Raw genomic sequence first — 23830 nt, forward strand, 5'->3', positions numbered from 1 at the left:
CTGAGTTCACATAATTCAACAGCAGGTCTTCGCGAAATTATGAATCTTTTCCACTTTGGCGCTACCTTTTCCTACTAACCATGTTCCTGCGGATTTAACAGCAAAGCAGTCGTATGTTCAATGTTCAATTTTCATATATTAGTGCCGAACCGGGGTATGCGAAATATGCCTGTGAATATTGTGGGTATTCGGCATACCCGCAATTTCATCATCAGCACAACCTTGTTGGCCAATTGTATACGGTTCGAAAATAATGATCACTATGTTTTACGCCAAATGGGAGAGAGGAGAAAAACGTGATTTCGTTGCACATGTCGATATGTCGAGCACGAGCCGAGAAATTCCATCTCATCGTTGCCATGAATCGGATGAGCAAATACTCGTTCTTTCGTGATAGTTCTTCAATCGGGCTGCGAAATTGGACAGTGTTATCGAGTATGCAATTATGCATGCTATTGGAATTCATTACTGCGCATCATCGTCATTCACTCCAGTAAGAATTTTCGAACGTAAATAGGGGATGGCAGAAGAGTAGCCCAAAACCCCATGTTATTTTATGTTGGAGACAAATTACTGATCTGATACGCGATTTCCCATTTGTAATCATCTCGTTCGTAAACTTGTAAATGTGCATTAGGGCTCTTCAAAAATGACTTTTTTTTCTCAAATCGTACTGGCTACTTGATAAAATTGTTAGGTTACCTAATTTAAGCCTACACACAAAATTTGGTTCAATTCCGGCCAGTAACCGCTTTGCTACAGGAGAAGAAAGTTTCTATTTATTATCTAAAATAAATAACAAAAAATTTGAAAATTTTCTGTTCACCCCATGAAAGTGTTAGGCTGTCTATAGAAACGATGCTCACCAAATTTGGTTCAATTCCAACCAGTGGAAGCGGAGTTATTGCCGTCGAAAAATTTGGATTTGAATAAAATAGTATTTACGGTGACCGATTCTTTGTTTATTTATTATAGTTGTGCTCACCGTAAATACTATTTTATTCAAATCCAAATTTTTCGACGGCAATAACTCCGCTTCCACTGGTTGGAATTGAACCAAATTTGGTGAGCATCGTTTCTATAGACAGCCCAACACTTTCATGGGGTGAACAGAAAATTTTCAAATTTTTTATTATTTATTTTTATATAATAAATAGAAACTTTATTCTCCTGTAGCAAAGCGGTTACTGGCTGGAATTGAACCAAATTTTGTGTGTAGGCTTAAATTAGGTAACCTCACAATTTTATCAAGTAGCCAGTACGATTTGAGAAAAAAAGTCATTTTTGAAGAGCCCTAATGTGCATGCGGCATAGTTCAATTCGTTATGGGCATGGCGCAATGTGCATAGCACAGTGTTTAATTCGATTATTCGATTCGTTTCAACGGGAAAATATTATGTTCCTATAAACTTGATCGACACGGGATGGACTGGTAACGAGTGCACCAATATCGAACGTCAAACCATTGGCCATTTGGTACAAATCGAATTTGTAGTGATCACGTCGTTATATCCGCCCATATTGCTCTTACTACAGTTACAGTGGAATAATAATCGCACAATTAAAGATTGAATTGAGCTGTATGGCTTGGCTGTTAACGAGTACAGTGTCAGTGTTAAAACGTCGCATCAGAATTTTAATGCTGTACGTACACAGCAATTGATGATAATGAGTACAATTAGGCATGGAGTATAGTGAGTTCTAGTGCAACTATGATGTTATCGACGAATGACAAGTACTCATTATGTCGTCACAAGCGGGCACGGCGGCACCTATGTATTCGTTGCTGCTTCCGATGTTACTGGCGGCGGACAGACTCTAGATTACTATAGATAACTAACCTACGGGTAAATTAGTAATCTATATAGACCAGAGGTGGCCAACCTTTTCTGCTGAAGGGCCACATGAAATTGACGAACGAGTGCGTTGCCCACTAGCCGCGCCAGGCGCGTAAAATTTTCAAAGGTAATATTATTATTACTTGGGTATATTGCGGGTCGACTGTATGCCGCCCGCTGGGCTCAGTTTGCAAGGACAGGACTATTCGGCATCTGGACATATCGATATCGAAGATTTCCGCTAATATACGACAATCATTTTGTGCCAACATTTCATCGTCGACGATTTTTCTGCGAGCGCAAACGCGAATATACTTTCTCTTGTAATTGCTAATATAGTTCGACTCAATCGGCTACATCAGGCGTTTTTTTCATTTTCAGGTGGGGGTAGGCTACAGAGAAAGAAATCGCGTGACAATTAAACGCGCGAAGCGTGAAGAAAGATTTCACTACTTTTTTAGTTTATTGTAATGTACGACGGTTTAGTAAAAATGTGACTGCTGGACCCTGGATCTGCCAATACGTCGGAACTGACATTTTAGTCATCAACATCCCAAGTGTCGCGGCCATACTAATTATATTTTTGGTTGGCCTTGCAAGTTCCCAATCTGAGCAATTCAATTTCGATAATATAACAGAATTTCGATAATATAATGGGAAATTAACTCGCGGGCTACTCAAAACCTTCTCGCGGGCCACGTATGGCCCGCAGGCCGCGGGTTTCCCACCCCTGACATAGACAGACACCTTCGATATTTTTGAGAGCCGGAGCTGGAGCCGGAGCAATGTTAATAATGCGGCTCCGGAGCTGGAGCCGGAGCTAATGTATGAGAGAAGAAAGCTCCGGAGTCAGAGCTGGAGCGATGCAAATTTACGGTTGCTCCAAAGCCTTGCTTTTGACCCGACTCAACTCGAGTAAATTTCAGTTTATCACCCAGTTAATCCAAAATCGAAAGGTCGCACCAAACAAAATCACGATTTTCAGTCACGAATCATCGACGGGTCATTTTCTATCATCATGAACCTGAAATGTGACGAAGTAGCGATCTTCCACCGCATGAGATTTTAGAAGTGATGTGACAGTGAAGTAATTGTTTAGATTTCCGGTTTTTGTAGTAGTTTTAGAGTGAACTTTAAGTTCCTAAATCTAAAAAAGATATATGATACTTGAATATACTGTCGAATACTTGAAATTCCAAAATGCTTTCGCGGGCCGCACAAAATGATCTCGCGGGCCGCATGGCCGCGTGTTTGAGACCTCTGATTTAAGGCATGTATTTTAAGCTCCTGTCTGCGGTGTCTTGTATATACCCTCATATCTCCCTATGCTGATTTAACGAACCGATAATACCGATATTGTTGCATGAAATTCCAAGTTTCCGGGAAATGAACGCACAGTTTAGCAGTTGAGCACGAATGGGTGCACGGACTGCACGCATTACCATTATGAGGCGCAAATGTCGCCAGTCCCCGTGTTCTGCATCTTGTGCAAATTCACTTTCCAATTTGCAAATAATCGTATCGTTGCTTGGAGATCACCCTGCAATATTCGTAAACTTGGTGTCATAAAACTAATCTGGAGTGGCATCATTACTAATACATTCGACACCGGATAACCCGGACAACCGCTTTACACGGCCAAAATGCTTGGGACGGAATAAGGGGAAAAATTGCACGTAAAACCGAGAGTAATTCGGACAATTCTACGCTTACGGACACAGGGTCGCGATTCTTATCGTTAGACTGTGATAAATAGAGCGATTTTGTGACATATCAAGATTTGTCAAAATTATAGGTCAAAATTGTAGCGTTAGGTCAAAATTTGTCAAAATTGTTTGCAAAGTCAAAATTTTTTGACGTCTGCATTTCGTTTATATCGTAGATTCTGTACTATCGGTGAACTTATCATTTGATATTCTACAGCTTGTATCCTAACTTTATAGGCCTACCGTTGTAAACGGCAAATTGTCTGTTCATTGTGAATCATAAACGGTCAAATAAAACATATACTATTGATAGACATGGTGTTATGGTCGACGTACCGCAATATCCTAACTGAAGAAAGACTTCTAGGGCATTGCATCATTCTTATATTAAGAAGCGCATGATGAAAAATTGTGATGTAGAGTCTATATGTAGAGCCGTATGTTGGACACCTCCCTGATTTAGTCGAAACTTGCGTTCGCCCCGGGTATGCATTCTGCGAAATACCGTACAAGATATTTAACTGTAAACGCGGACGTTGTGATTTGGATTATTATTATTATTGTTAAATTTCGAGTCGGGTTTCTCTTATAAGTCCAGGAGCCTATTGGGGGTTTCTCTTATAAGTCCATGAACCTATTGGGTTGGAATTGGCACAGCAGTGCGATAATTTTTATTTGTGCAAATATTATAGTTTCCATGTAAACTCCACATAACGGTTCCGCATTGGCTTTTTCGCTTCTGTGAATAGCTGCTCTTTGTTCCATTTTTTCATAAAACTATGAACTAAGTGTGCACTGTGCACTGTCGAATTGGAGAGAGCGAAACCACAACGCCGTGGACGTGCGCTTAATGTGCATGGCTAATGAACATGCTCGTCATTTGCTGTCTTGGGGGAATATTTGGTGAAAGTATTTCCTGCAAAAAGCTGAACATCGGTTACAAATGTGCTAGATAATATAAGAATTTTTCAACCTACTCGGAATTGCTTCGTGGGCCGGATGAAATCATCTGGCGGCCGTATTATTTCCCGTGGGCCGTATGTTTGCCACCATTGGCTTACGATAATATAGTTTAGCTCTGGTTGGACATGAAATAAGCCAGGAATCCTGCATCGAGACACCTGTTCGTTATGCAAATGAATCAATATTCCTAGAGTAACCGACATTTCTTTCGAAGTGTGATATCTAATCAATATTATCGGTGAACCAAGCGATTGCGCTCTAGTCCAGACGCAACCTTTTTAGATTCTTTCATGTCCAAGCACATAGCAATGGCGGTAAAGCTGATCAAAGAATTGCTCTGAAGTTTTGAAAGGCGCCATAAGCTAGATACCATATATATCTTGAATTTCAGCTAAATATATCAGAGTTATCGGTAAAGGTGTTAATTATGGATTTTATCGGTATCAGCTCAAAAATCTGATATCGGCCGGCCTCTAGTAATCATCGTGCTTCGACTACTCTGGACATTTTAAGCAGGCTTATATTCTTTGTTATGATGTCTGTTCGGCCTATGCTTACGTCCTATAGGCCTTTGTAAGACGCCGCTTACGCGTAATGTTGGCAGTGGACAGCCTATAGATAAATCCAACTGTTAGGTAGAAATTCTGGAGTCGACATACCACTATGCTATTTCGCCACTGACAGCTATGTATTTCCTGCGAATCATAGCGTCAGTCACTTGAATGTGAATTTAACGGAAAAAGTGTTTGCAATGGCCTTCTTTCCCATGAAACCTGATATGCGAACATGTTCCAACACTTCATTTATCTCTTTGGCGTAGCCTATACGGCAACGCTCCCCAAACGCACATGAAATGTTAAGGATGAGCTTGAAATCTTTAGTCCGGTAGGTCCCCCTGATTTCTGGAAATCGACAAAACGGAGTGGGTATGGTGAGGCAAAACGCGCGCGGTCAAATTACATCCACCAGATGCACTATTTCCTTTATGAGATCAGTATCAAGCATGGTTTCATGCAATGGCAGTAACTAATATAGAAGCGGATATGAGTAGGCATCAACAAATCATTTCACGTGTCAGTTTTTCCTATTAAACCCCAGATGAAACTATTTAACTGCAGATAATCGAATTCGTGATTGTCTTGGATTTATTGATGATGATCACACAATCCAATCCGTGTTAGATAGTTGGTGGGGAATCACTGCCAAAAATGGGTCTGGTTCGCGTGAACAAGAACTTTGTAAAGATTCGCTTTGAAAACAATACGTCACGATGCTAGTTCAAACACAAATTGCTTTTTGGACTCCTGTCTACCTAATCCCTGATCTGATATTGCCGAAGTATAGTCATTATCCGAGTATACGCTTTCTGTCATTGCGAAATGTACCATCATGATCTTACAGCATCTAGTAAGAATCCATATTCACACCCAGAAATGTTCGGTGGATCTTAATACCATTTGCGATTGCATCAGGCAAAGATCATTTTTCTACTGCGTGGGATGATAGGCTCACGATCACGCTCAAACCATTTTCCAGGTCAAGCACTTAGTCGTGACATTAGCATGTCAATTTATTATTTAGAACCAGACTGCCTGATGTTTTAAGGACAACTATCGTGAATCATATGGTGGAGATACAAGGTTCGTCTCTGATTTACGTTGATTTTCCTTTCTTGCTGACCTTGAAGCAACAGCCCGTTCCGTGTAAGCGGTTCCTTATAAAAGTCTAGAACGAATGTGGACCATGCTACAAGTCGACAAATCAGGAATCGTAATACGGAATACTGTTCTGGTATAAAATGATCGTAGATTTGGAATAATATAAATGCTAAAACAAAAATAATAGCAACATCAACAACAACGGAGCATGGTAATAGGAACTCGAAATTCAAATAACTTCGATCGAAATGTTACGATTACTGTAGAATTATGATATTTCACTAAAATGATCACAGTGTATAATAGAGCCTATAACCAAGTTCTTTTGCAAACGCGAGCCTCTAAATTTGAGGTTCATACACCGAAGTGGTCTAGTGCACAGGACCATAGTCAAGCACCATTAACCCCACGCACAACAACAACAACCGAAGACCGTTCGTACAATTCCTAATATATACGCTACATTGTCTTCAAGCTAAACGAAATGGGAGCTCTGTGATTGATGCCGAGCATAATGACACCATGTAGAAAAATGTCGGAGTTTTATGTTTCTTTCTTCAGCTGCCATCACTAATAGTCATTTTGATTACGCTGTAATCGTCGCTGGTTGCATCATCGAGAACACGATTAGATATGGTCGAGTAATCATTGCTATCGTTGCTATCGTTGTCGGGATCTACTTGATGGTATTGGCCGGAGACTGTCGGTTCATAAAGTTCGTAGGGATTGTCGTTGCTTTTGTATAAGTCTATCGTGTTCTCGTACGGACCCATGTCGCACATTTCGTATGAGTCGCTGTCCAACACGTCTGTAGGATCTGCTCCACGTTGTTGGTCAACTGGAGTTAAATCTATAACGTAGGGATCGTCATGGGGTTCGTTGATTGTCATTGTTGAAATATCTTCCGCGGGTTTGACCTTTCGAATCTTCCTGTAAATTTTGTAGAACATGCTGATTGTAAGAATTAGTTTTCGCTTATCAGTTCATCCGCATATTTTGCGTATTGGGACTATGGCCAGAAACCCAGACCGATAGTATTATTTATACTGTCATTTATGATAGAACAAAAGCTGTATATATGGATGTTGAAAAAAGGTCAAGCTCCCTGCACCTGAATATCGTTTGTATCCTTCAAAGGGGCCTCAACTGCGACCAATCATATATGATATGTCATACTCCTGCCTATACCGGTGAGCACCATGAGATGCTACTTCATATATTTCTTGAAATTCGAAACATGGGTATCACACAGTGTTAGCGAAACGTGTGTATTTCCCGTTGAGATATATGAACACTGAATTTCGCTACTGCCGTGATTGGGGCGAACGATAAGCTGAAACATTGGTGCTTTGGTAGTTACGCGATAATCGAGGCTAAGGGAATTAGGTTAAGGGACAATCTAGAATCTGGATAATTCCGTGACCTCGAAGTATCGCGTATATAGACCCATAGGCGCCGAGTTACGGGGTGGCGGGGTGGCGCAGCCACCCCATGACACATTTATGGGGTGGCGGCCACCACAAACAATAAGATTAAACGCCCGCCGTCTGCGATTTCAAAGCATCAGCGCTGTCAATTAGCGAGTCCGTGATAGCGCGTAAATGCCAACTGTTTACCATTTAACCGATACGCGCGCGAATAATTGAATACGCAGCTTCGTTGGCGACGACGAACTAGTGCTTAAAACGCCCCGATAAATTGTACTCCGTGATTAGTAATCAGACAATCGAAGCAAACTCGTTAACGACGTCGATTCCGACCCGCTTGCGCTGAGAAACAGCATCTTCTCTCTCGACCAGACGAGAACGAATTCACGTTCTCCTTCTCTTATTTGCCCCCATATTCGTTTAAAAAATAATTCTTGAGTTAGTTCCGTGACAGTCTCTTAATTGGAGTCTCGGAGCGCGAAATAGGACAGTGTGTTTGACCATAGGCGCCGACTTTTATTTTAGCATGGGGTGGCGACAGGTGCGTAGTCAGGGGGTGTCGAAACTCTCTCCTATTGAAACGCAAAACCCCGTCCTTTTTAAATGATCAATACATTGGCTGCAGAGATTTTCAAGCTAATCAATTTTGCCAATAGCCTGGTAAACTTCAGTAACGAGTTACTGTCAGTAATTTTGCGATTGACTTTAGAGCTACATTGAGGTAATATTGCATATCAAAATGTAGAATTACAAGCTACGCACAGTTATTGGCAGCTACCGGTAATTCGTTGCAAAATTTACGGAGATTTCCCAGTAAATCTACCAGATTTTTTACAGTGTAGTGCTCAATTCTATCGAACTGTAGAATCGGCCGACAAAGTTGCACTGAAATTGCAGACATGCCACAAACCTACACTACTTACAATTACAGGGTGCGCTAGTCATACCTAAATACCCAGATTCGGCAATGGCAACGAGCACAATTTGTTCGGACGCGGGCATAAGTTTTATTCAAAAAGCTACATAAACACAAACACAAACGATATTACACTCAGAGATTGTTACTATTTGGCGGAAGTGTTTCTGCGGACGGTAGCAGGCCTGCATGCGGGCGCGCTAAATCAAACCACTGACGATAGTGCAGATGATATATCGATGACCCATTTCGCACACAAATGTTTCTCGCTAATTTGCAGTACGCAGCATCGATAATACGGTTCAGTTAATTGGCATTTCACAAGGACGGGATTTTTAGTTATAAATGAGCAACTCCCCAGCTACGCACCTGGTTTTTTTATACCGACAACGCGCTGGTTAATATCAACCCGGGGCCTACGTAGGCCCCGATCACGATCAGCCAGTAGAATTTGATCGTAAAATGGTGCGCTTTTAATTATCCACGTGTTATTACAGTAACAGCGATATGGGCGCATGCCGCGACCTTATCAACAGAAATACATATCCCAAAGGTTTTAAATTCGATCCGCGATATGGTTGCGCTCGATAGAGTCCGTCCAGCAATGAAGTTTATTGGAACATATAAGGTTCCCGTTCAAACTAATCGAATAAATCCAGAATTTGCGCCACCGAGAATCTCGTGTTGCATCAATTTTTGACAACTTAATTCAACGCCGTGCATTGAACAATGCGCAGTATTAATAACAAATCAAACACTGTCAAGTGACATCGAGGGAATACGAGTGTATGGAGCAGACAAGAGGTCGTAGCCTACAGATGAAAGCAAACGAGAAAGCGCGCATCCAATCGGTAATTCCTCAACTTGCGTACAGCACAATGGGGTTCCAAGTCGACATCGCGAAAATTGTTTGCTCGTTATAACGACGTTGAGGTGCACGTCGTAAACGAGGTGGCCTCGATTGTCTGATCACTAATCAAGGATTACAATTACTAGTTAGTCGTCGCCAACGAAGCTTCGTATTCAATATTGGCGCTATCACGGACTCGCTAATAGACAGCTCGGATGATTTGAAATCGCAGACGGCGGGCGTTCAATCTCATTGTATGGGGTGGCTGCCACCCCATAAATGTGTCATGGGGTGGCTGCGCCACCCCGCCACCCCGTAACTCGGCGCCTATGTGTTTGAGTATTCATGCGAATTGAAAGTCATTCCTGCGCAAAGCGCGCATATTCATTACTCTGACAATGCTTTGCTAACTTTTATCGGGAAATGCAACATTGCAGCTCAAACGTCGTTATAATGAGCAAACAGTTCTCGCGATTCAGACTTGGAACCAATGTTCCCTCTAATTTTTCACGAGTCTGCGCAAACACGTTAACTCACTGCGCAGGCTCTTGGACAATAGTGCGCAACCAGCCCCCCACATAAGGTGATAACCCGACCTTCTGGGGGGCTTCGCCCCCCAGACCCCCTGTCGGGCTCTGCGCTTTTTGCCGATACTTATCATCTACATCGGGGGCCGGTTTGGTGGTTGTCTCGCCTGCGAAAATTTTATCGGATTCATGATTGAATCGGTCAATATGATCGGGAATTGCATAAATGCATATATCTATTGCTATCCATTTTATCCTCTCTCTGCTCACATAATCAGATTTACCGGTAAAGCTGATCGAATGAGGTGTGTTAGAAAAGGTAGGTCCTCTAAATATTAATTAAACATCTTCGCGCGCACCCGTTGGTATAATGACTTCGTTACATGATGCTATTTCGTGACCTCCTATCGGCTATGTCAAAAGACATTAAAATCGCTCAAACGTACTAAACTAAAACACGAACACGATTTAAAATTGGTATTTCTCTACTGGCAAATAATGTTCCCTCGATATGGCATTTGTCTTGTTGTGGGACTCGGATCGCCAGCACATGAACATTGTGCGCCAGCCATTTACGCGCCTATGGACAATTAAACTTATATGTATATTGTATATGAATCGAAGTTTTCGGTCAGCATATAGGGCAGTCCTTTTCGGTCAAGGTTTTCTCGCTGCTGATCGTTTTGGCGCACTTCTCGGAGTCGCATGTCACATAGCCTATAACTTCATATGTCTTGGTGCGTCGTGGCAAGGTAATGGCCGACGCCCAAGTGCCCATTTATCTTAATCACGCGTATTTTCTGTTGTTGGAAGGGTACCCAATAATCAAGATATTTGACAAAATTAATTCGCGCGCGGCGCGAAAATTATTTTGAAAAATTCCCAAAAAATACACCATGATTTATGTTAATTCACGAAATAATTTGGGGCTCCCTTCGATCTCGGCCCCCTAATTGAGGGTTTGGGTGCGGCGGTTACGGTCCTGAAGAAATCTTACGCAATGTTCATGACAAGCGGAGAAGACTATACGCTAGTTTCTCGCAGATTAACTTCGACTTTAACTTTAACTTTAACTTTGTTATACCATGTTATTTCGCCATTCCCAGAAAATAATGCGCTATTGAAATGATATCAGTATCGCTCACGCGTACGAGACCATACTAAAAGAAAAAAAATTTCGTTAGGCGCTCGTGATGGCAAAGTCTCATTTCTTCACGGAGCGCAATATTTACCTTTGCGGGCCGCACTTGTACCTTGTTGTAAGACTTCAGCGATAACACTATTTGCCCCTGGCAATGTTCCCTCTAATTTTTCACGAGTTTGCGCACCTGCGTGGTCCCTTAGACAACAGTGCGCAACGACTTGAAAAAAAAACATCACTTCGGATTTTTTGTGCGCAGCTTAGATTTTCCGTGCGCAGAGACCGCTTCAGCACTGCGCATTTGCGCACGTGCGCACTGTGCGCAGCTTAGAGGGAACATTGCTTGGAACCCCATTGTGCTCTACGCAAATTGAGGAATTACTGACAAGATGCGCGCTTTCTCGTTAGCTATCATCTGTAGGCTACTAATTCTTATCTGCTTTATACACTCGTATTCCCTCGATGTCAACTTGTCATTGTTTGATTGTTATTAATACTGCACATTGTGCAGTGCACGGTGTTGAATTACGTTGTCAAAAATTGATGCAACACGAAATTCTCGGTGGCGCAAATTCGGAATTTATTTAATTAGTTTGAACTAGAACCTTCTATGTTCCAATAAACTTCATTACTGGATGGACACTATCGAGCACAGCCATATCGCGGATCGAATTTCAAACCTTTGGGATATGTATTTCTATTGATAAGGTCACGGCATGCGCCCATATTGCTCTGTAATAACACGTGACGCACCATTTTAGGATCAAACTCGACTGCCGTAGGCCCCGGGCTGATAATAACCAGCACGTTGTCGGTATAAAAACCCCAGGTCCGTAGCCAGGGAGTTTCTCATTTATAACTAGAAATCCCGTCCTTTTGAAATGCCAATTAACTAATTCGTATTATCGATGGTGCGTACTGCAAATTAGCGAGAAACATTTGTATGCGAAATTGGTCATCGATGTCTCATGTGCACCATCTTAGGAGGTTTGTTTTACCGCGTCCGCATGCAGGCGTGCTACCGTCCGCAGAAACACTTTCGCCGAACAGTAACAATCTCTGAGTGTAATATTGTTTGTGTTTATGTATCTTTTTGATTAAAACTTATGCCCGCGTCTGAACAAATTGTGCTCGTTGCCATTGCCGAATCTGGGTATTTACGTATGACTAGCGAATTCTGTAATTGTAATTAGGCCTATTGCAGGTTTGCGGCATGCCTGCAATTTCGTTATCAGCGCAACTTTGCCGGTCGATTGTACAGTTCGATAAAATTGATCACTACTATGTATTTCGCACAGCGTACTGATGTTGATTTCAGCAAACCGGTCGATCCTTATTAGATGTACAAATTCGACCTCATCGTTAGAAACGTATATTTCATCGCACGCTCTGAGAAACACCATCTCCTATCGCAATTTGACGACCATGTATACGTTCACCTTCTACAAATTAAAGTGCATTATTTGCAACGATGAGGGCCGCAAGCCGCGTTTAAAATATTTTGTGAACCATTTTTGTGGTAAATATTCTCGGAGCGCAAAGTTGAACAGTGTTTCATTGTGTGTGCCTGCTAGTTGGAATTTACTCCAGTGCCCATAATATTAATCCAATTATGCTTTGCGAACGTAAATCGGGAAATGCAGCAATGCAGTCAAAATCGATGTTTTAATCAGCAACCAATTGTCGCGATGGGAGCAACTCAATACCAACTAAAAACCCATTGTGTTGGCGGTAAGGGATAATTACTGATTGGCCGCTAGCGTTTGTAATCATATTTCTTGCCTGTCTTTCGTGTTCCTGAATTATCGCGCTGTCTTGCTCAGTCCAGCGACGAATGCCGACCACGCGGCAATCAATGACCTAATATCGCAATTATCTCGCGTCGCGTTGCATTGTGCGATGCGATATGCGTGCACAGACGAATCTCGCTTATTGGTCGCGGCCCCGCGTAACACTGATACGACTCGTTGAATTGCAACTGAATATTAGCGTTAGAATGATCATTTCAAAAGGACGGGGTTTTGCATTTCAAAAGGAGGGAGTTTCGACACCCCCTGGCTACGTGCCTGCCGCCACCCCATGCAAATATAAAAGTCGGCGCCTATGTATAGACCTATATTTAAATGGTGTGCGAAAGAAAAACGCTCTCTACGTTTCAGCGCATTATTTATTTACAAATCGCTTCTTGGTGCAGTTGTCAGTGGTAGGCCTACTCATGGTGATTTTCAGCTGCAATGTTCATTTACACCACAGCCCCATATTTTGAACCATGATTCCGTATCTGTCAAATTTTAGCACGGCCCACTCCTCGACTTTTAGGACACCACCTCCAATACTTGGAATGAGATTCTGGTGTGGACCTCGATCGGACTCGAACCCGCAACCTATTGGTGCCGCAGCTGTGGATCATACCACTACGTGCTTGACGTAGGTAATCCAGGTAAATAAACATATACTTGTGCTCAGAAATTTCTATGGACGGTGCCTTTTTACTATTACTTGGATATATCAATTGCCTTGGCGTAGACAATTTGATCTGGATATGCTACCGTTAACCCTAAGGGAGCTTTCTGATGATATAACCACCTCGAAAGGTGAGACAGATGAGCAGATCTAGCATTACAGCTGGGATATATGCACGTATAGATTGGTGTATTCGGCTCAAAATGGTTTAATTGCGCCAGTCTTGTGCCTTATGGTGACTTTTCAGCGTTCGATGTATCGCACCAATCTAACTGATATTGTCATGTAGACTGACGGAGCGCTGGTATGCATGGCATGCATTCAAAGTTCAAAAAACTTATTGACTACCCTTAGCGGCCACAGATGTCACATTGATCTGTAGCAGCACATCACATCTGCTTCAATGTATACGCGATGTATAAACGATTTTTCTGGAGTACCGCCTGCGAGACACGTCGGTCATCGTCATGTGGAGAAGTGGCCCAGAATACCTAACCTTGGTCTACACCAAAGGTCTCAAACACGCGGCCCGCGAGCCGCATGCGGCCCGCCAGGGCATTTTGTGCGGCCCGCGACGACATTTTAGATTTTTATTAGTTTGAGAATATATAACTGTCACATATATCTTTTCAGGTTATAAACTGAACATTCCCTCTTAAATTGCTCTGAAAGCCTGAAACTATTCATCAAACTTCACTATCACATCAATTGCAAACGCTACGATGCAGTGGACGATTCACTATTTCGCCACATTTCCACGTCATGATGACAAAACCTGACCCTTAGACGATTCGTGTCTGATATTTGTGAGTTGGACTTGGACGCGACCTTTCTTAGAATTACTCGGACTACGACTAACTCGATGACAAAATTAAAATGACTCGAGTGGACTCGAAGTGACTCGGAATACCGTGAATTTGTTAGAACCATGAACGCAACAAACTAAACGCGTATCAGGGGAATAGTAATAGATCAGAAAGTCGCAGCTTGGTATTTCGCTAACTAAGCAAGTAGTTATGACAACCATTGGCAATCTGTTAGTTGCATCTTTGGTCGCAGAATCATGTTATTAAAGCCACTTAAAGGTACCGAGTACCGTGGCGGTACGCTCCAACGATGTAACAACAATGGGCCGTTTGGCGTTCCGACATTTCAATCCCTAGGACACATTCATTAATATATTTATATTATATCTTTATTTTTTCTGCTCCTATTTGAAGATATGTAGGCATGAGATTAATAGCCTACTTATCAGAAGCATACCCAAATCCTGGATTGGAATTACAATGCTCAACCTAAAAATGTTTTGATATCAGATCAGTCTCTATAATCAATCTGGTAAATTCAAAATATTCATAGTAGCTGAAAAATTATAACCCGATAGCTTTTATGATGGCATCATACATATGTCCGCCCATATGATGTCTATGTCTTATCATTAATATATATCAAGTACAAAAACAATTCTATTCAAATAGTTATAAATGCGATGATTCTTTTCGTGCCAGGCCTAAATTGATACAAGAGTAAATCAAATTTTGACGATGTGTGTTTACTGTCAGTCTGCTGGATCGGCTCACTCTCAATAGGACAATTCACTCCCGCCAAATAAGGCCTACTTGGAAAGACATAGAATATCCCTATAAATGCTGCGGCCCGCGGCGGCGTCAAAATTGGAAAAATGGCAAAAATGGCCCGCGAGCACATTTTAGTTTGAGACCTCTGCTACACTCTACCCGTCCACTGGTATGTATATGCCTTTAGAATCGGTCAATATAAAGTCCAAAGCTTACGAATAAATTGGAAACGAGACTACTGCATCCCGCTCAATATCCAAGTTGTCGTTTGTGATCGGCAAAGTAGTAGACTTTTCGTAGACACTTTCGTTGATAGTTGTTTGCGTGATGATCGTGTCTGATTTTAATGTTTTCCCCCTACTCCCCTTTGTCGACCTAGATAATTTTCGTTGACAGTCAAGATAAGAACTTCATTACAGTTTGAAGTTACCGGGTGAAAACTTACTTCCTTAGTAACAGACCTACAAATGCAACAAGAAGGAAAATCACAGCAAGTCCTATGGCGACTCCAGCTTGTAAGAATGGTCTGCCACGTTGAGCTGAAAACAATTTGAAGCATTGTTAGTATAAAATAGAAACCATCCCGCGAATCACGTTCCAGTGATGCATTTTGCAGGATTGGGAACTGTTTAGTTAGGCACAAAATTCAGCTAGCTCTGCTCGTTTTTTATATTATCGTATTCCTAAGTAGCGATTAGATTTATCAATTTATGTGAATTGAACCGCTTTGACATGTTAAAGTAATTTTTATATACTACGATGCTTACCGCTATGCGATCTCATGAGACATGAGCACAAAATTGTTTCATTAGCGACATCTTACAACTTTTTCATTATTTTTTTCAAACTAATAATTGACATTACCTAATTCGACTATGCTGATTCCGAATTTGCTATCAGAATTAACCATCATGCAACACTTCTTGCATAAATTCAATGAAAGTTTTACTGAAAAACGGAACCAAACCTGGACTTCCAATGTGAGAAACGAATACGTTTGAAATCCCGTAAAAGTTTTTACAACTCTAGTAGAAACGACAGTAAACTAGTCCTATATATACGCTTTATATAGCAGGAATTATGTACCGTACATGTGCTGGTATTTGCCAAATGTTGCTTGTTTCTAGCCTGGTTCACTCACAATGAACTATGATGACGTCAAAATGGTGTATAATGGCCGTGACAATAAGAATTATGACACAACAGCAAGGGTAAATTTATAGAACAGGCTTTTATTAGTAGCGAAATGCAAAATTTTATTTCTAAAATTATAAAAAAAAATTCTGTACGTGATAGAAAAAAGCGCCTTCATATTCGTAATCAGCGTAACCAAATAATGTTAGAACTCACCAACTTTATCCAGATAATAAAAATCATGACGACCAGCGTAATAGTTTATTTCTGCCCGTTGTGCCGCAAATTGACCCCGTTTTTATTTAATCACTTTGAAATTCAACTGTCCTGTATTTTTATTTCATTTTTCTAATGGAATACTATAATTTTCCGGTTTTATAGTGATTGTTAGGTCCATTGACGACAGAATATTCGGTGTACGTTTAAGTCTGACGTTGAGATCATCTGTAGGATACTTTCTTTTACCAGATCTACTCAGAAGGTGTATGTAATATCGGACTAAAACCAACGTGGATCGTGATACGTTACTGATACAGAAATCCGACGCAAAATCACGACAATAGTCACGAATAGGAATATACGAACAAACGGCTTGAGATCTCTAACCAGCATTCATCGCGTTACTAAAGATTGCACAGAGTTCGAAGACCAGCGACCATTGTAGTGAGTCAACATACGCCATTGCAAATGATCTCATGCAATGTCATACGTCACTTGTCATTACTCTATCAGTCTACCTGTAGTCACTGAGCTGTCAGTCAGCGATGACCGTGTGCGTTCGTGAAGTGTATCCGTCACGTTGTTTTCACTCATGCTTTTTCTGAAACAAAAGTTCCGGGAAGTAATTGATATGAACTAACGAAGCTTGCTGCGAGTGGCGAACGATACACCAGCCCGTGTGCCTGGAAATGATCTCAAGGCTTTCATTGACGTTCAATCGTCCATCCATGCGCTGCTAGGCTATCGGTAGTCGATGATCATTGTCAGGTGTCAGCGTGTTAGTGGAATGGTAACAGACTCATGCATCCGCCGACAGGGAAGGAGCCAGAACCAGGGGCAAATTTCAGAAAGCCAATGACGCCGTAAATTGTTATGAGCTGAGGCGTAACCAGATATGACGTCATATTGCGTGAAACGCAACAATGACTTCTGTGGTTAACTCCACGACCGTAGCTACGCTGATATCCCGATTTGACTCGTGCTTTTGATGTCCCCATGGTGACCCACCTCCTAAAGCCAACTTACGACATTTCAATTTTCACACAGTAGCATAGGATGGCTAGATATCGTATAGTGGTATGAACGAGAGCTGAAACACCAATAGTTTGCCGGTTCCCTTCCGACCGAGGTCTACTCCGGAATCCCTAACCATAAGTGTTGCCGGTTTATCTTAGGCTTCTCCTCGCCATCTGGTCCGCGTAAGCCGGGTCTTACGAAAAGCCTAGAAGTGGACCGTGCTAACGGAATCAAAATAAGGAGCACCGGCATGGTATAAAGGACAATTGCGGTCGAAAAACACCACGAATACCACAACCAACCACCACCACAACAACAACATCATCAATGTAGCATAAATAAAGTGCCTTGTTTGTACGGGGGGTATATTTAATACATAAACATTCACGAAATTTAGCTATGAGCATGCCCAGAAACTAGGGCTGGGCACAATGAAATGATTCGAGTACTCGAATCTGAATCGAGTATTAATTTCAATGATTCGAGTCGAGTAGTAAAAGACGATTTTTTCGAGTACTGAAAGTATACGCCCCACACAACTGAAAATTATTTTTACTAACGAGAATTATAGTTTTGATACTATTGATCTACTGAGGAAGTCCTGAAACCTTGATCGGCCGTGTCGCAACATACCAGGCATGGTGCAAAGCTACGAACGTTACTGGAAATAACACATTTCTGAAGTCATGATTATCCCACAACATTGTCAAAAAGTGGAATGAAATCGGTATGGTCGAAAAAAATACAGAAGTATATTTTATGTGATGGATAACAGGCATTATGTTCTTTGTGGTGACATAAAAGGTACATATTTGAACTTTGACATGGTACATTCTCTTGTGACGTCATAAGGAGTGATACTCGATTACTCGACTCGACTCGAAGCATATTACGTGATTCAGAATCGAATCACTCAGGTACTCGATTTTGCCCAGCCCTACCAGAAACTATTGCATTACCATGGTTAATTGGTTATGGACTAACATCGCGATATTGGAGTCTTTGAGGGGATTGATTGGGTGTGTACCACTCAGAGGTGGTCAAAGTAGTCAAGAAAGCTACTCAAGTAGAAGTAGAAGTAGCGTCGAAAATATCTACTCAAGTACGAGTAGAAGTACTTATTTTATAAGCAACCTAAAACTACTTGAAGTAGAAGTAGAATTGACTGACTACTCAAGTAAGTAAGTATTTGTGAAATCGATCGTATTTCGTTCATATGGATTGTCAAAAGGTGCAAATTGAGCTATTCGAAAGGTGCCGAGCTTTATTCATATTGATGCATACCAGGAAGTATCCAATTTTCGACAGCATAAGCATTCGTCCGCGTCATGGGATGAAAATGATAGTATTGATATGGAAATGCGATACTAATCCTCTGTTTACTCGAACAGCACGTTTTAGAAAATATCTTGGTATGGCGCCCTCCCCCATATTACAAGGCCTGTAGTTCAGTCGAAGAGCAATACATAGAAGTTGTATAGGAAAAGGTGTAAACACTTTGCGCGATTAGTAAACGTTAATAAAAAATATGCCGAATCGTAAAAATTCGATGCTGTGTAGATTTATCTCCGGAAATTAAAGCTCATCACGCTAATATGGTTCAGACTATTCAATTGTGTTATCCTATAGGTTTAGAATGTACGTAAAGCAGAACGTGAACATACCGTATATTCTTTATACCCAACTCTGCCTCCCTAAATGTTCGCAGTCACAGAGCCTCCGGATCACGATTGTCACCGTATCTATTGTCGAGGTAGGGCTGGCCCTACTCAATCTTGCAGTGTTGTTCCCAATGCAACTACAAAACAGACTTCTGTGCTGAACGTGCGGTGACGAAAAAGCGATTCGAGAAGTCTAGTGATCGAGTCTATATAACACATAGAGGTGTGGCAGGTATCTGAGGTGGACCAAGTAGTCAGTGCTGGTAAACAAGCGTTGAAGTAGAAATAACTTCGTAAATAATAACTTAATTGCAGGTATAAAAGCAAAGACTCTCACGCCTTATAAAAACTACGTCCAAAGGAAGTGGAAAACGATGGTCTGAAGCAATGTTAAAATGCAGGAAGTGTCAAAAAGTAGCCTTGGCTCTGTTTCGTATTTATCTGTCAATAAATCAAAATTGCGTCATAGATGCCAGTGAGCAACGCAAAATTACTAAAGGCACAACGAATAAGTGCAATTTTGGACAATGTTTTCGCTTGTCATTATACATGGGTAATTTCGTCCATGGATAATTGCTCTGGAAATTTCACTCATAAACGGGAAGCAGGCGTATCCCAAAACTACTTTCTACTTGGCAAAATGTTAATTCTGAAAAGCAATTATTTTAACCTAAAACGTAGAACTTGATGTGAACGTATAGTTTGAACACAACTTGAGTAAGAAGTGCAAAGACAAACCTACAACAGTAATCTGAAAAAGTAGGCAACCCTCGTCACTGGCCACCTCCGGTGGGAATATTAAAAGATTTTCATATCTATGAGATTTTTTACAATGCATTTTAGTATCACTCGAAGTTTACATAATATTGGTATTACAGCTACAGACCGAGCGCTTTACCGATATACCGACACATTGGGCCGACATTTGTCTTCATATCGGCTACGTAAGATCGATATTTATCGGCTTGTCCAATGACATCATCACTTCTACACGCGGTGGTTGATTTATTTTATGTGGACCATGGGAGTTCACTTCTTGGTGAAATAGTGAAAAGGTTATTCTCCCTGAACTGCAGTATATAAATGGCCGTTGGACTAGAGGTGTTTATTTACTACTCGGTTGGAGTTGCAATGCTAATAAACGAAGGTAATGGGATTTATTTTTCGAATTACTACCACTAACCAAACTTCTAGTTGAGCTATGTCTCATTTTGATATCGCATAAAATATGTTATATTGGCGATATCAATACTGACTGATCATTCTAACATCGGTCACGCTCTCTGCACTTATGAATATTTCGATTATTGAGAAGAACAAATCCGTATAATGCTTACTAAATGACATGCTATTGAATACCGCAGCCTGTTGTTTTATGAAGTGTTTATTCTCACTTTAATGGATGCTGTGACTGGTGACTGCGAACCACGTCTCCCTCGTTCATTACAGTCACTAACAACAATCCGCTCACACAACTATGTCCCAAACGCTGCCGTATTCTTCATAGGATATAACCTAGTCGGGATTCGAACGCATGGTAAAATGGTCTCATTATGTAGGGTAGGCTATCCCTAACTGGAGCACGTGGCTTATAGACTACATCTAACCTTACACCAGATTCGGTGATTGTCAAACCCATATATGTAGTGAATCTTTTGGGTTCTAATAGTAATATTTTCTATCTGCAATACCAAATCTCTGACGATAGTGGATCTCCCGCCGCTCATACGAATAGCGAATCTCCATGCACTGAGCACAGTAGATATTCGTATTAATAGGAGTCCTTCCTCATCACGTTATTCGTGTCAATGACATTGCGAATATCCGGCCGCGTTCGGAAAATTTCACGAAAGCCTATTCTGATTCATTTTTAAACTGACAACGGTATATTTTATGATGCTTTGAAGTCTGCGTCATCGTTGTACGTACAGTGACGTATCTCATAATGTGATGGATATGATAAAACCCACGTTCGAGTAATTATATGAAGCAAAGCAATAAATGAGTAAAAATATTAATCAGAAGTAATCAACTCAACGAGACAAATGAAAAATCGCTACACAAAGGGCATCATTAGTTTACTCTGTATCATAACATTTTTCAGCCGTTGTATTATTTTCGTCTGTTTTAGCTAGACACTCAATGTAAAATGGGATACAAACGACAAAATTTGCGATGTAATGAGCAAATAGGAGGATGTCGAAACGAAAAAGTATGGTCCTGGTCAATCGATGTAAAAATCCACCTCAGCCTACTGGTATTATTATGGTGGTAACGCCCGATGTGACAATGTTCGATGGCGATATTTTGTCTGTGTTTCTTTTTCCGCATCCTTTCATTGACCATTCTCTTTATTATGTTGTTCCTCTTTCTCTGAGCTTTTTGTAGCGACCAGTAATAACAGCGAAGAAAGGGAGGATTTCAAATAAACTCCCGACACTTCGAAACGTGCTGCAGCCGAACAACTATCTCTCGTCCCGATGGCTGTATATTATCCTATACTGCGCAACTCAATCGAGTATTAGGCTCGAGTATTGTCGATTTCGTCCGGTATAGTGAAATAGCCATATCGGTCGCTGTCATCATCAGGTTTGGCAACTTGTGGCTGGTTAAATGCGGTCGCATCGTAAGGTTCGTAACCTGCACTTTCGTTACCATCCGCATTTCCTCGCTTGTCTGGTCTGGCCACATCGTAACCTTCATCGAGATCACCTGCAATGCCTTTTTTCGACGCAAAAGCAGGATTGTCGACTGCGCTTTCGCTTACATCGTACGTCTCGTATGTGCGTGCGCGGTCGTTGCTGATTGAGGGAATCTTCGGCGGCGAGCGTTTGAAAATGATGGTGCTGCGGTCAGCACATAACGGCTTGGCACTTCTCCTAGGAAGTAATAACATTTTGGTGTCCCGGTACCAAGGACATAGTATGGTATGGTAGGTATGTGAGAATTCAATATTTCATACCCGCCTCACTCGTTCCATGCGAATCGCGATTCAATACTGATGAACCGAATTCCCACACCAGTATTTTTAGTTAAATTGTATTCCTCATAACGCATACCGAGGGCTAACGCCAGATTACAACATTGAAACAAAAGGATCATATAAATATATCAACCTATATCGTCGTTAGAGACACTATTATAGCGGTTTATAACTGTATTCAACCCACCAATTATTTTACTTTTGTAAAATCGATTGTTTGCGAATAAAGGTGTTATTACGAAAGAACCGCAATGATCGTTAATATTATGTAATATATACTATCACGTACACAGGCTTGATAATAAAGTATTCGAGTAAAAAGCACGGACATGAATTTTGAGGCAATATTTTGGAATAATTTGTGTGGTGCGGCCCGTGAGAGATCTAGAGGTTTGAATCCTGCCCGCGACGCAAGTTAGTTTGATTTGATACCCCTGTCTTAGACGTACAGTCGTACATTTACGGTTTACAACATCAATTGTGAATATTCTTCAAGTTTGAAATCGACTCAAATTGTAACGATTCTCAATCGACTGGCACCATTCTTTGAAGATCCAACTGTACTTACTTCCTCGTCAGTAGTATCACAGCTACAAGTAAAGTCACGAACGCTGCGAGCACACTCACTATGACAACGGCTGGAAAAGCTACGCCACCTGTTACAATATAACATACTTTGTAGTGCAGTGACCTACACGGCCTTGTGATTGAGTTGGCTTGCATTTGTGAAGTATAATAGTTTTCCTTAACTTGTTAACAGATATTAATTTCTAGTATTGAAGTTGGTTACGAGGGACTTTATAATCTGTGCTAATTACAATAACTTCCGTACATCTTCCCTATGTAATTTTGGCATATATATTTAATATGGTCCACCTCGACCTCCAGTGGACGGATTTTGTCTACTGATTTTTCGTAGTCGCGAGATCACTGCTCATTTCTCAGGCATAATAAATGTAATATATATTGCACGCTCTCGTATACATCTCGGTTGCAATATATTCATGTTGACTTGATTTATGGATATATTAACAGATATCAAAACTCATTATTTTACTTAATTCACTGATTCAATGCATGTATGTCAAACCTGAAATGCCAGATGGCGTTGTCGATTCAATGAATCGCTGCTGTGTTACTTGACTTGCGGTAGTTGCATTGGTGCTTGCATCGATGGTGATGCTGGTGTATGATGTATTCATGAAGTTTTCGGTGATGTTTTCCTTCCGACGTACATTCGGTCGATCCCTAGTTGCTTTTATTTGAAACGGAAAATTAGATTACCACACCTGTGTCAGTCGATGACACTGAATAGCATCGAATTTTCGAGACATTACCGCTAAACGGAATTATAATCATGGGTGTCTTGACTGCCTTCTCGTCGAAGTCCGCAGGCTTATTTTATACTCCCCAGAATTTAAATTATCTTAATCGGATGCTATACTTATATTATGCTGTACGATAGACATCACGTTTCAAGCAACGAAATATGATTGTTTCATTGTACCACCATCCACCTGAGAATGCCATCCGCATATTATAATAAGCTAATACTGTTTTCTCATCTGACGAAGCCCGTGTCTATATATCAACATGGATTAACGCGTATAGAGAAGCACTCATTGTTAGTGCTGCTAACTTAGGAAGCGACTAATATACCGGGGCTTTCGTAAAATATATTTATTTTGAAGATGGTGGCGTCACAATTCTGCCATGTCCCGGGCGTCGAATCGGAACGTAGCCTACACTG

The 23830-nt window shown here is 41.2% G+C and overlaps 1 protein-coding gene across 3 annotated transcripts; it reads right to left on the reverse strand.

Moving 5' to 3' along the window:
• Positions 1 to 5870: 5870 nt before the first annotated feature.
• LOC145443283 (uncharacterized) lies at positions 5871 to 23555 on the reverse strand. Of its 3 annotated transcripts, none has more exons than XM_080321274.1 (6): positions 20789 to 21609; positions 19101 to 19234; positions 16938 to 17020; positions 15512 to 15605; positions 15283 to 15441; positions 5871 to 7095 (listed from the first exon to the last, which is right to left on the reverse strand). In XM_080321274.1, exons 3-6 carry the CDS (start codon positions 17011 to 17013, stop codon positions 6723 to 6725), a joined length of 702 nt encoding a protein of 233 aa, XP_080177400.1. In that variant the 5' UTR covers positions 17014 to 17020; positions 19101 to 19234; positions 20789 to 21609; the 3' UTR covers positions 5871 to 6722. The 3 variants fall into 3 exon arrangements, 2 of the variants coding, with proteins under 2 accessions (XP_080177400.1, XP_080177401.1); XM_080321275.1 differs by lacking the exon at positions 20789 to 21609 and adding an exon at positions 19768 to 20780; XR_013916369.1 differs by lacking the exons at positions 5871 to 7095; positions 15283 to 15441; positions 15512 to 15605; positions 16938 to 17020 and adding exons at positions 22649 to 22736; positions 23171 to 23335; positions 23418 to 23555 and having other exon boundaries at positions 20789 to 21976.
• Between the last annotated feature and the right edge of the window lie 275 nt (positions 23556 to 23830).

The sequence above is a fragment of the Botryllus schlosseri genome, chromosome 7 (genome assembly GCF_051294905.1).
Source record: "Botryllus schlosseri isolate E-star chromosome 7, Bs_hap1, whole genome shotgun sequence".
Taxonomy (NCBI): Eukaryota; Metazoa; Chordata; class Ascidiacea; order Stolidobranchia; family Styelidae; genus Botryllus; species Botryllus schlosseri.

Coding starts and splice junctions, on each gene's coding strand:
- LOC145443283 (XM_080321274.1), bottom strand. CDS start 17,013: ATGAGTGAAAACAACGTGACGGATACACTTCACGAACGCACACGGTCA. Junction 15,606..16,937: donor TGACAGCTCAGTGACTACAG/GTAGACTGATAG, acceptor AATTGTTTTCAG/CTCAACGTGGCAGACCATTC. Junction 15,442..15,511: donor GTAGGTCTGTTACTAAGGAA/GTAAGTTTTCAC, acceptor AAAATTATCTAG/GTCGACAAAGGGGAGTAGGG.